Source organism: Camelus ferus, chromosome 6, assembly GCF_009834535.1.
Source record: "Camelus ferus isolate YT-003-E chromosome 6, BCGSAC_Cfer_1.0, whole genome shotgun sequence".
Lineage (NCBI taxonomy): Eukaryota > Metazoa > Chordata > Mammalia > Artiodactyla > Camelidae > Camelus > Camelus ferus.
The window spans coordinates 90,042,923-90,053,838 of NC_045701.1; the positions used below are offsets into that span (position 1 = coordinate 90,042,923).

The 10,916-nt window shown below is 48.4% G+C and overlaps 1 protein-coding gene across 1 annotated transcript; it reads left to right on the forward strand.

Annotated features, from left to right (window-relative positions):
* Nucleotides 1-8,031: 8,031 nt before the first annotated feature.
* On the forward strand, nt 8,032-9,051 carry LOC102513662 (40S ribosomal protein SA-like). Its single transcript, XM_032482927.1, is given in 1 exon segment — nt 8,032-9,051. A coding segment is annotated over 1 exon segment (888 nt). The 5' UTR covers nt 8,032-8,086; the 3' UTR covers nt 8,975-9,051.
* The last annotated feature ends 1,865 nt before the right edge of the window (nt 9,052-10,916 follow it).

Below are 10,916 nucleotides of genomic sequence, written 5' to 3' on the forward strand. Positions count from 1 at the left end.
AGCTGTTTTAAATTCCTGGGCTGATCATTCCAACCTGCCTGCCATGTCTGAATCGGGTTGTGATGCTCGCTCTGTTTCTTCAAACTGATTTTTTGTCTTTCATGTGCCTTGTATTCTTTTTCTCACTAGCCAGACATGATGTACTGGGTAAAAGAAACTTCTGTAAATAGGCCTTTAGTAATGTGCTGGGGAGGCATGGAGGAGGGAAACAATTCTGCAGCCTGTGAGTAGGTCTCAGGCCGCAGTGAGCCTGTGCCTCTGGACTGTGAACTTCACAAGTGCTGCTTCTTCTTCTTTTTTTTTTAATTGAAGTACAGTCAGTTACAGTGTGTCAGCTTCTGGTGTCCAGCACAATGTCCCAGTCATGCATATACATACATATATTGTTTTCATATTCTTTTTCATTAAAGGTTATTACAAGAAATTGAACATAGTTCCCTATGTTCTACAGAATAAACTTTTTAAAAAGTCTATTTTTATGTATAGTGGTTAACATTTGTAAACCTCAAACTCCCAAATTTATCCTTTCCCCGGTAACCGTAAGATTGTTTACTGTGTCTGCAAGTCTGTTTCTGTTTTGTAGATGAGTTCATAGTGTCCTTAAAAAAAAAAAGGACACAAGTGCTTCTTATCCTCCCCCTCACCCCTTAGATGGAACAGGATGGCTAGATGAGGCTGGAGTTGGAAATCTCCCCTTTCACAAATCGGTTAAGCTCTGATAAACCCCCGCAGACTAGGCTCTGTTTAAGCAGATTCCCCTGAGAGCTGGCCTTGTTAAGGACAATATTCTGGTGTATTTCACGATGGTTCCTTTCCCCCTTCCTGCTGGAAGCACAAGGAGGTTTTCCCTCCAATGTTCACTAGTGAGAAGCAGATTGAGCCCCTGGAGGCAAAAGTAACGAACATGTGAGGACTCGACTCCCACTGGGCCCCTCTGGAGTTTCAGCTCTGGGACTTGTCCACACTGAGCCTCCAGCAGGCCGTCAGTTCCGGTCCGAGTCCCCCTCCCTGGTGCCAGTTCCTGTAGAACTTGGTGCTCTCATGAGCCGTGGGTCTCCAAATTCACCTGTCAGTGCCCTCAGTGGGGGGGGGGGGGCGACAGTTTGCCTAGTGACCTCACTTCTTTGACAAATCTAACGGGAGTCGCTGATTTTCTGGCTTGTTCAGTTTTTCACTTGTTAGGACTGAGTGGCAACTTTCAAGCTTCTGTGCCGAACTGGAAGTCTGGGATTTGGTTCTGAATGGTTCCTCTAGGCTTTGGGGCGGAGGACGGGTTGGCTGTGGTGTTGGTGGGCTGAGTGGTGAGGGGCTATTGCAGGGTGACCTGAGACATTTCCCTCTGCCATTCGTAGACCCCACAGGCACTTTCCAGTGCTCTGGCCACATTCCTGGAATCCTCTGGGGGTTTCAAGGGACATCCCCCGGTGCTCCCCCCACCGGCTTCCAGCTTCCTCTTCCCAACAGGTGGGAAGTTCTGTAGGTCAGAGTCTCCATCTCCCAGCCCCAAGGATGCCCTTGTTCTCAGTGGTCCCCACCTGCCTCCTAAAGCAAGAATCCTCGAGGCTAAGCTCTGTGGCAGGTGGGGCATGTGAGAGAGGAAGGAAGAAGGGAGTGAATTGGGAGATGGTACAAAACGTCTGCCTTCCCATTACAGCTTCAGGCCTCTGAAGGCAAGACAGGGGTTTTATCTGCCTGTCCCTGGGGCTTGGGGCAGAGCCTGGGGCCAAGTCATAGAGCAAACACACCCAGTAAGGGCACTGTCAGGACTCCAGGATGTGGAGCAAACCGCAAGTCTCCTTCCCATCTCTCCCCAGGCCCGGCATCTCCTCCTCTCCTTGGCCACCCTCTTTCTAGGGGCTTCTGACCCCGGGAAGCCTTGTGGGGCCTCCCCAGTGAGAAGCCCTGGTGTGGGCTTCCCTCCCTCCTGCACCCGCCTTGTCGCAGTGTGGTTACTTAATGCAGCGTCTGATGATTTGTTCATTTCTGTCTCTTGCACTAGACCTGGGGGGTGTTTCCTCCACGTTCTACGTTCTCAGTATCTGGAGGGAGGCTCACCCTTGCAGGTGCTCAGCAAACTGTGTTGAATAAAGGAACAGATGTGAAACAAATGGGTAAAACTGATAATGGCTAAAGTCACTTGGTGGAGACTCCAAGGCGGAAGACTGTTCCCTGCCCCGCGGGGTCCCGTTTGCCACGCTGATGCTCTGGCGAATAGCGGGTGCTGGTCCGCGGGGGGCTGTGCTGTGCTTCCACGCCCCGTCACTCACTCCAGGGACAGACTCTGAAGACCTCCCCACTGTCTGCTCTTAGGGTCCCGGCTGCTTCCCGGGGAAGTGGGAATTACGGAGACGTGAATCCTCTGCCAGACCCGGGCTGTCCTGATAAATACGTTCTTCCAGTGTGGGCCCCAGAGAATGTACTGTTCTTGCAATATGGTCTCCAGAACATGAGTCACAACTTACAGAGAAAACAAGCCACAGATCCCGCTGCGGAAGCTTCCGGCATCGGGATTCGGCGGGAGGCCTGAGGTCCCATCTAGCCCTGGTGGGCCAGCTGTGAAGAGCTTGGGCTCTGGAGTCGGATGATTTGGCTTGAAGTGCCAGCCCTGCCACTGCCTGAAGGGGGTCTAGGCTGCCGGGCGCCTCTGCTTCTAGTCTATGCTGTGGGGACTGAAATCTCTGCCCTTCGTTGCAGCGGCTGCAGCCCGCGCCCTGGGACCCTAGGCAGCTCCCTTCCCTCTGCCGGGCAGTTTCTGCACCTGCAAACTGTGGATAATGACGATTATTCTCCCAGGTTGCTGGGGGTGCCCAGTGAAGTCATTATTAGTAACAGAGATGATAGCGGCAGTTGGTCACTTGTGTTAAGGACTCACCAGGCACCAGGTGCTATTCAAGCCACCTTGGTGTCCCCATTTTACAGATGAGGAAACTGAGGCACAAGGCATTATATGAGCTGCCCAGGGTCCCGTGGCTGGAGGTTTGGGCAGCGGAGCTTCACCGCCAGACCCCTGTCCCGCCCGCTCCGAGAGGATGTGAGACAGGGCAGCAGCCTCCCGAAGCCCCGAGAGCCGAGGGTGGGCTGAACTCCCGCCTCCCTCCCGGCCTCACCCTCAAGCCTGGCGTAGCACCCCTCAAAGTCACTGCCTCTTGCGGGGCCTCAGCTCTCTTTCCCTGGCTCTCCCTGCCTCCGGGGCCCCCTCTGCGTCTCAGCCTCCCGGCAGCGCTGCCTCCAGGGCGGGGTGGGTCTGGCTGGGCCGGCAGCCCGGGCAGCAGCTCCATTAAGCCCAGCTGGAGCAGGCCCTGGGCCTCACAATTCTCTGGGGGCCTGCAAAACTGTTTTCATTTTAATTTCTTTTAGAATCAAAAGGAAAAAGATAAACACAATAATATGAATCCAGCCTGGATTATATTTGTCTTTGTACCAGTGCAGCTGTAAAATATAATTAAATTTTTTTTTAAGAGTAAAAGGGGCCCACAAAGGCAAAAGCGCCTCAAGTTTCCAAAAGTCACCATGTGGCCCAGACTGCAGTGTCTCCCATCACATCCAGGAACACTCATGGCCAGCCCTGCACCCTCCCCAGCCTCTTTCCTTGGCCCTAATGCTCCAGATCCACCTCCCACCGGCAGTAGTTCTGTCTCCAGCCGTGGCTCCCTGGACCCCCTGACACTCCCCTCCTGTCTGGGTCTGTCCAGCCTTCATGTATCACCCCCTCGGAGACCTCCTCTGACTGTGCTGCCCCGGCCCCTGGGGCCCTGGCCCCCGTGGCCCCGCTGCCCGCCTCGCAGCTGCGCTGGCTGTTTATGCATCAGCTGTTCCCACTGGTCTCTGAGCAGCTCCAGACTCACGAGGGTTCTGGTCACTGAGTCACTCCTCCCAGGCCACGACCTTGGTGGGGCTGAGGAGTACTGGGAGGAGGTGAGGGTGTGGGGACAGGTGAGGAGGGTCCAGGGAAGAGGAGGGAGGGGTGGGAGGTGACCCTGAAGCCGATAATAGCTCTCACTGCTGGCGCCCCCCCCCCCCAGGAGCTGGTCCCTGAGGAGACAAGTAAATAAGCAGGTCTTTCCAAACCAGAGGCCTGAGGGCAGTGGCGGAGTAAGACCTGGGGGCTGGGGGAGCCCAGTGGAAGAGCCCCATCCCTGGCCAAGGGTCTGACGGGACCTGAATGACAAGTAGGGGTTCCGGGCACAGGGGTCAGCACGTGCGAAGGTGCAGACATGCGTGCTGCGGTAGGCCTGCGCGGGGGGAGGGCACCCAGTGTCCACCTGCAGCGCGGGAGAGCATGAGGGCCGCCTGCAGACGTTTGTGGGAGAATGTCACTGTGCTCACACCACCTTCCTTCACTAAGAACAGAGCGTTGTCCATCCTTGTCCTCAAATAGCCACTGATGCCTACTGCAGGCTTGGCCTTGAGAGGGTGCTGGGGACACCGAGGTGGCTCTGCCCCAGGTCTCCAGCTGGTGGGGGAGACACACGGGTGGTGAGGCCATCGGCTATGCCTGCAAAGAGCTTTGGAGGTGGAAGGGGAGCTGCATTTGGAGGTGTGTGTTTGGTTTGGAGGTTGGTGGTTAGAGGGTGTGGGGACGCTTCCTACAGGAGGGGCAAGGGGGCTGTTCTCGAGCAATCAGCAGAGGGCCCCTGGGGGTGCCTGCAAAGTGGGGGTGCCCCTGAGTAGAAGCACAGGGGCAAGAAAAGAAGGGAGACTGTGGGCCAGAGTGAATTGGAGATGGTGCTGGGAACACCTTGGGCAGAGGCATGGCAGGTGGCAGAGGGGAGGAGGAAGCGGGGTGAGGTTGAGGGGGCTGCTGGCGAGCTTCATCTCAGACTCTGAATTTCTAAACGAGCAAAGCCACTTCCTGGTAGGGTAGGGGATGCGATCAGAGCAGGGAGAAAAGAGCTTGGATTTGGAGGGTCTCCAAGACGGGATCTGGGCCCAGCTAGTAAGGGAAGATGTTAGACCCCATGCCTCGGGGTGGGTTTCCACAGCAGCAGACCCTGCAAGGATGTGAATGCAAGCTTATTTCATAGGTGATGAGTGGGGAACTGTGATGGGAAGGCAAGGAGGATGCAAAGGGAGCTTTTCCAAGAAGTCACTCCAGGAAGCGGGTGCCCGGAGGCTAGGCCCACAGGGGTCTCCGGGGTACAGCATAGCGCGCAGCACAGCTGACTGCTTGAGGGTCGAGGGAGCTGGAGTCACGGGCTGAAGGCTGATGGACTTCCTGTCATCTGGACCACTCCACGCTGCAGCTGGGTGGACTCTGATGTCTGGAGAAGCTGCAGGTGAAGGGTCCAGGTGAGTACAGTTGGAATCTGTTGGGTCAGCATGCTGGGGACGGTGAGGACCAAGGGATATGGGGAGTGATGACTGTATCATCCGCACCCTGACTGGAGAACTCAGGGCCCCGCCCCCTGGCAGAGCCTGGGGGACTGTTGGGAACCTTCCCTGTGAGCAGTGGGGGTGGGGTGAGGGGAACCTGGACAGAAGGGCCTTGGACAACCTCTCTGAGCGTCCCGTGTCCCACGGGGGGTCTACAGAAATAGCAGGAGAGGCGTGGATGTGGATGAAACAGGAGGGAGAATCCTAGAAAAATTCTGGGGTCAGGGCCAGAATTTCCTAAAAAATCCGGATCCGGGGAGGTTATGGCCATCCTCATGAGTGCTACATGGCTCCTATAATTGGTTGAAGAGTGTCCTCCCAAACTACGTCCCTCTGAAAGCTCAGAAGATGCCCTCATTTGGAAATAGGGTTGTTGCAGGTGTAGTCAGCTAAGATGAGGTCCTACTGCCACTTAAACAAACCGATCACTAGAAATGAAATCAAATTAGCAATAAAAAACCTCCCTACCAATAAAAGTCCAGGACCGGATGGCTTCACTGGGGAATTCTATCAGACTTACAAAGAAAAACTCATACCAGTCCTTCTCAAACTCTTCCAGAAGATTGAAAAGGAGGGAATACTCCTAAACTCATTCTATGAAGCCACATCACCCTGATACCAAAACCAGGTAAAGACACTACCAAAAAAGAGAATTACAGACCAATATCACTGATGAACATAGATGCAAAAATCCTCACCAAATTGTTAGCAAATAGAATCCAACAGCAAATAAAAAAGATTATACATCATAATCAAGTGGGGTTCATCCCAGGGACACAAGGGTGCTTCAACATAAGCAAATCAATCAATGTAATACATCACATCAACAAGAGAAAGGACAAAATCACATGAACATCTCAATAGATGCAGGAAAAGCTTTTGATAAAATTCAACACTCATTTATGATAAAAATTCTCGCCAAAGTGGGTATAGAGGGAACATATCTCAACATAATAAAAGCTATATATGACAAACCTACAGCCAGCATAGCACTCAATGGTGAAAAACTCAAAAGTTTCCCACTAAAATCTGGGACAAGACAAGGCTGCCAACTATCACCACTCCTATTCAACATAGTCTTGGAAGTCCTAGCCACAGCAATCAGGCAAGAGAGAGAAATAAAAGGGATCCAAATTGGAAAAGAAGAGGTAAAAGTGTCACTGTATGCAGATGACATGATACTATATATAGAAAACCCTAAAAAGTCCACACAAAAACTACTAGAAATAATCAAAGAATTCAGCAAGGTAGCAGGTTACAAGATTAACGTTCAAAAATCAGTTGCATTTCTTTACACTAAAGATGAATCAACAGAAGAAGAAAGTAAAGAAACAATTCCCTTTAAAATAGCACCCAAAGTAATGAAACACCTATGAATAAATCTAACCAAGGAAGTGAAAGACTTTTACATGGAAAACTATAAAACACTGATTAAGGAAATTAAAGAAGACTTAAAAAAATGGAAAGATATCCCATGCTCCTGGATTGGAAGAATCAATATTGTTAAAATGGTCACACTGCCCAAGGCAATCTACAGATTGAATGGAATCCCTATCAAATCACCCAGGACATATTTCATAGAACTAGAACAAATCATAATAAAATTTATATGGAACCACAAAAGACCTAGAATTGCCAAAGCATTACTGAAGAAAAAGAAAGAGGCTGGAGGAATAACTCTCCCAGACTTCAGACAATACTATAGAGCTACGGTAATCAAAACAGCATGGTATTGGTACAAAAACAGACATATGGACCAATGGAATAGGATAGAGAGCCCAGAAATGAAGCCACAAACTTTTGGTCAACTCATCTTCGACAAAGGAGGCAAGAATATACAACGGAATAAAGACAGTCTCTTCAGCAAATGGTGTTGGGAAAACTGGACAGCAGCATGTAAAGCAATGAAGCTAGAACACTCCCTTACACCATACACAAAAATAAACTCAAAATGGATCAAAGACTTAAACATAAGACAAGATACAATAAACCTCTTAGAAGAAAATACAGACAAAACATTATCTGACATACATCTCAAAAATGCTCTCCTAGGGCAGTCTACCCAAGCAACAGAAATAAAAGCAAGAATAAACAAATGGGACCTAATTAAACTTACAAGCTTCTGCACAGCAAAGGAAACCATAAGTAAAACAAAATGACAGCCTGCAGAATGGGAGAAATTTTTGCAAATGAAATCGACAAAGGCTTGATCTCCAGAAAATACAAACAGCTCATATGACTTAACAAGAAAAAACAAACAACCCCATACAAAAGTGGGCAGAAGACCTACACAAGCAATTCTCCAGTGAAGACATACAAATGGCCAATAGGCACATGAAAAATGCTCAATATCACTAATTATCAGAGAAATGCAAATCAAAACTACAAGGAGGTATCACCTCACACCAGTCAGAATGGCCATCGTTCAAAAGTCCACAAATGACAAATGCTGGAGAGTCTGTGGAGAAAAGGGAACCCTCCTACACTGATGGTGGGAATGCAGTTTGGTGCAGCCACTGTGGAAAACAGTATGGAGATTCCTCAAAAGACTAGGAACAGACTTACCATATGACCCAGGAATCCCACTCCTGGGCTTATATCCAGAAGGAACCCTACTTCAAAATGACACCGGAACTTTTTCTGCGCTACCTGGAGGGGGGTCCTTACGGCGTTGTTCTGGATTCCCATCGTAACTTAAAGGGAAACTTTCACAATGTCTGGAGCACTTGATGTCCTGCAAATGAAGGGGGAGGAAGTCCTCAAATTCCTTGCAGCAGGAACCCACTTGGGTGGCATCAACCTGGACTTCCAGATGGAGCAGTACATCTACAAAAGGAAAAGTGATGGCATCTACACCATAAATCTGAAGAGAACCTGGGAGAAGCTTCTGTTGGCAGCTCGGGCCATTGTTACCATTGAGAACCCAGCTGACGTCAGCATTGTATCCTCCAGGAAGACTGGCCAGGGGGCTGTGCTGAAGTTTGCTGCTGCCACTGGAGCCATGCCTACTGCTGGCCGCTTCACGCCTGAAACATTCACTAACCAGATCCAGGCAGCTTTCCAGGAGCCGAGACTTCTGGTGGTTACCGACCCCAGGGCTGACCACCAGCCTTTCACCGAGGCATCTTACGTTAACCTGCCTACCATCGCCCTGTGTAACATGGACTCCCCTCTGCGCTATGTGGACATTGCCATCCCGTGCAAAAACAAGAGAGCTCACTCAGTGGGTCTGATGTGGTGGACGCTCGCCCGGGAGGTGCTGCGTATGTGCAGCACCGTCTCTTGGGAACACTCGTGAGAGGTCATGCCTGGTCTCTACTTCTACAGAGATCCTGAAGAGATTGAAAAGGAGGAGCAGGCTGCAGCTGAAAAGGCCATGACCAAGGAGGAATTTCAGGGTGAATGGACGGCTCCCGCTCCCAAGTTCACTGCTACTCAGCCTGAGGTGGCAGACTGGCCCGAAGGCGTGCAGGTGCCCTCTGTGCCTATTCAGCAGTTCCCTACTGAAGACTGGAGCACTCAGCCTGCCGCTGAAGACTGGTCTGCAGCTCCCACTGCTCAGGCCACCAAATGGGTTGCAACAACCACGGAGCGGTCGTAAGCTGTTCTTTCCACAAACTCTTAAAATGGAAATAGGTTGATGGAAAATAAAGTTTCTAAAAATTAAAAAAAAAAAGACACCTGCACCCCAATGTTCATAGCAGCACTATTTACAATAGCCAAGACATGGAAACAGCCTAAATGTCCATCAACAGATGTCTGGATAAAGAAGATGTGGTATATTTATACAATGGAATACTACTCAGCCATAAAACCTGACAACATAACACTATTTGCAGCAAAGTGGCTGTTCCTGGAGAATGTCATTCTAAGTGAAGTAAGCCAGAAAGAGAAAGAAAAAAACCATATGAGATCACTTATATGTGGAATCTAAAACAAAACAAAACAGAACATAAATACAAAACAGAAATAGACTCATAGACATAGAATACAAACTTGTGGTTGCCAAGGGGGATGGGGGATGGGAAGGGACATACTGGGAGTTCAAAATTTGTAGATACTGACAGGCATATGTAGAATAGATAAACAAGATTATACTGTATAGCACAGGGAAATATATACAAGATCTTGTGGTAGCTCACAGCGAAAAAAAGTGTGACAATGAATATATATATGTTCATGTATAACTGAAAAATTGTGCTCTACATTGGAATTTGACACAACATTGTAAAATGACTGTAACTCAATAAAAAACAAGTTAAAAAAAAAAGATGAGATCCTACTGCATACATCTCAGCAGTGCTCTCCTAATACAGTCTACTCAAGCAATAGAAACAAAAGCAAGAATAAACAAATGGGACCTAATTAAACTTACAAGCTTCTGCACAGCAAAGGAAACCATAAACAAAACAAAAAGACAACCTGCAGAACGGGAGAAAATATTTGCAAATGATGCAACTGACAAGGGCTCAATGTCCAGAATATGCAAACAGCTCATACAACTTAATAACGAGAAAAGAAACAGCCCAATCCAAAAAAGCGCAGAAGACCTGAACAAGCAATTCTCCAGTGAAGACATACAAATGGCCAATAGGCACATGAAAAATGCTCAATATTGCTGATTACCAGAGAAATGCAAATCAAAACTACAGTGAGGTATCACCTCACACCAGTCAGAGTGGCCATCATTTAAAGTCCATGTGTGATAAATGCTGGGGAGGGTGTGGAGAACAGGGGACCCTCCTACTCTGTTGGTAGGAATGTAGTTTCATGCAGCCATTATGGAAAACAGCGTGGAGATTCCTTAAAAAACTAAAAATAGCTTACCCTATGATCCAGCAATCCCATTCCTGGGCATATATCTGGAGGGAACTCTAATTTGAAAAGATACATGCACCCCAGTGTTCATAGCAGCACTACATACAATAGCCAAGACATGGAAGCAACCTAAATGTGCACTGACAGATGACTGGATAAAGAAGTTGTGGTATATTTATACAATGGAATACTACTCAGCCATAAAAAAGAATAAAATAATGCCATTTGCTGTAACATGGATGGACCTGGAGATTGTCATTCTAAGTGAAGTAAGCCAGAAAGAGAAAGAAAAATACCATATGAGATCCCTCACATGTGGAATCTGGAAAAAAAAAAAGACAAATGAACTTATTTACAAAACAGAAACAGACTCACAGACATAGAAAACAAACTTATGGTCACGGGAAGGGAAAGGAGTGGGAAGGGATAAGCTGAGAGTTCAAGATTTGCAGATATCAGCTACTATATATAAAATAGATAAACAACAAATTTCTACTGTAGAACACAGGGAACTATATTCAGTATCTTGTAGTAACCTACAGTGAAAAAGAATATGAAAAGGAATATATGTATGTACATGTATGACTGAAACATTGTGCTGTATACCAGAAATGGACACAACATTGTAAACTGACTATATTTCAACTAAAAAAAAAAGATAAGGTCCTACTGGAGTAGAGTGGGCCCTAAATCCAATGTCTGGTGTTTTTACAAGGTGAGGGGGT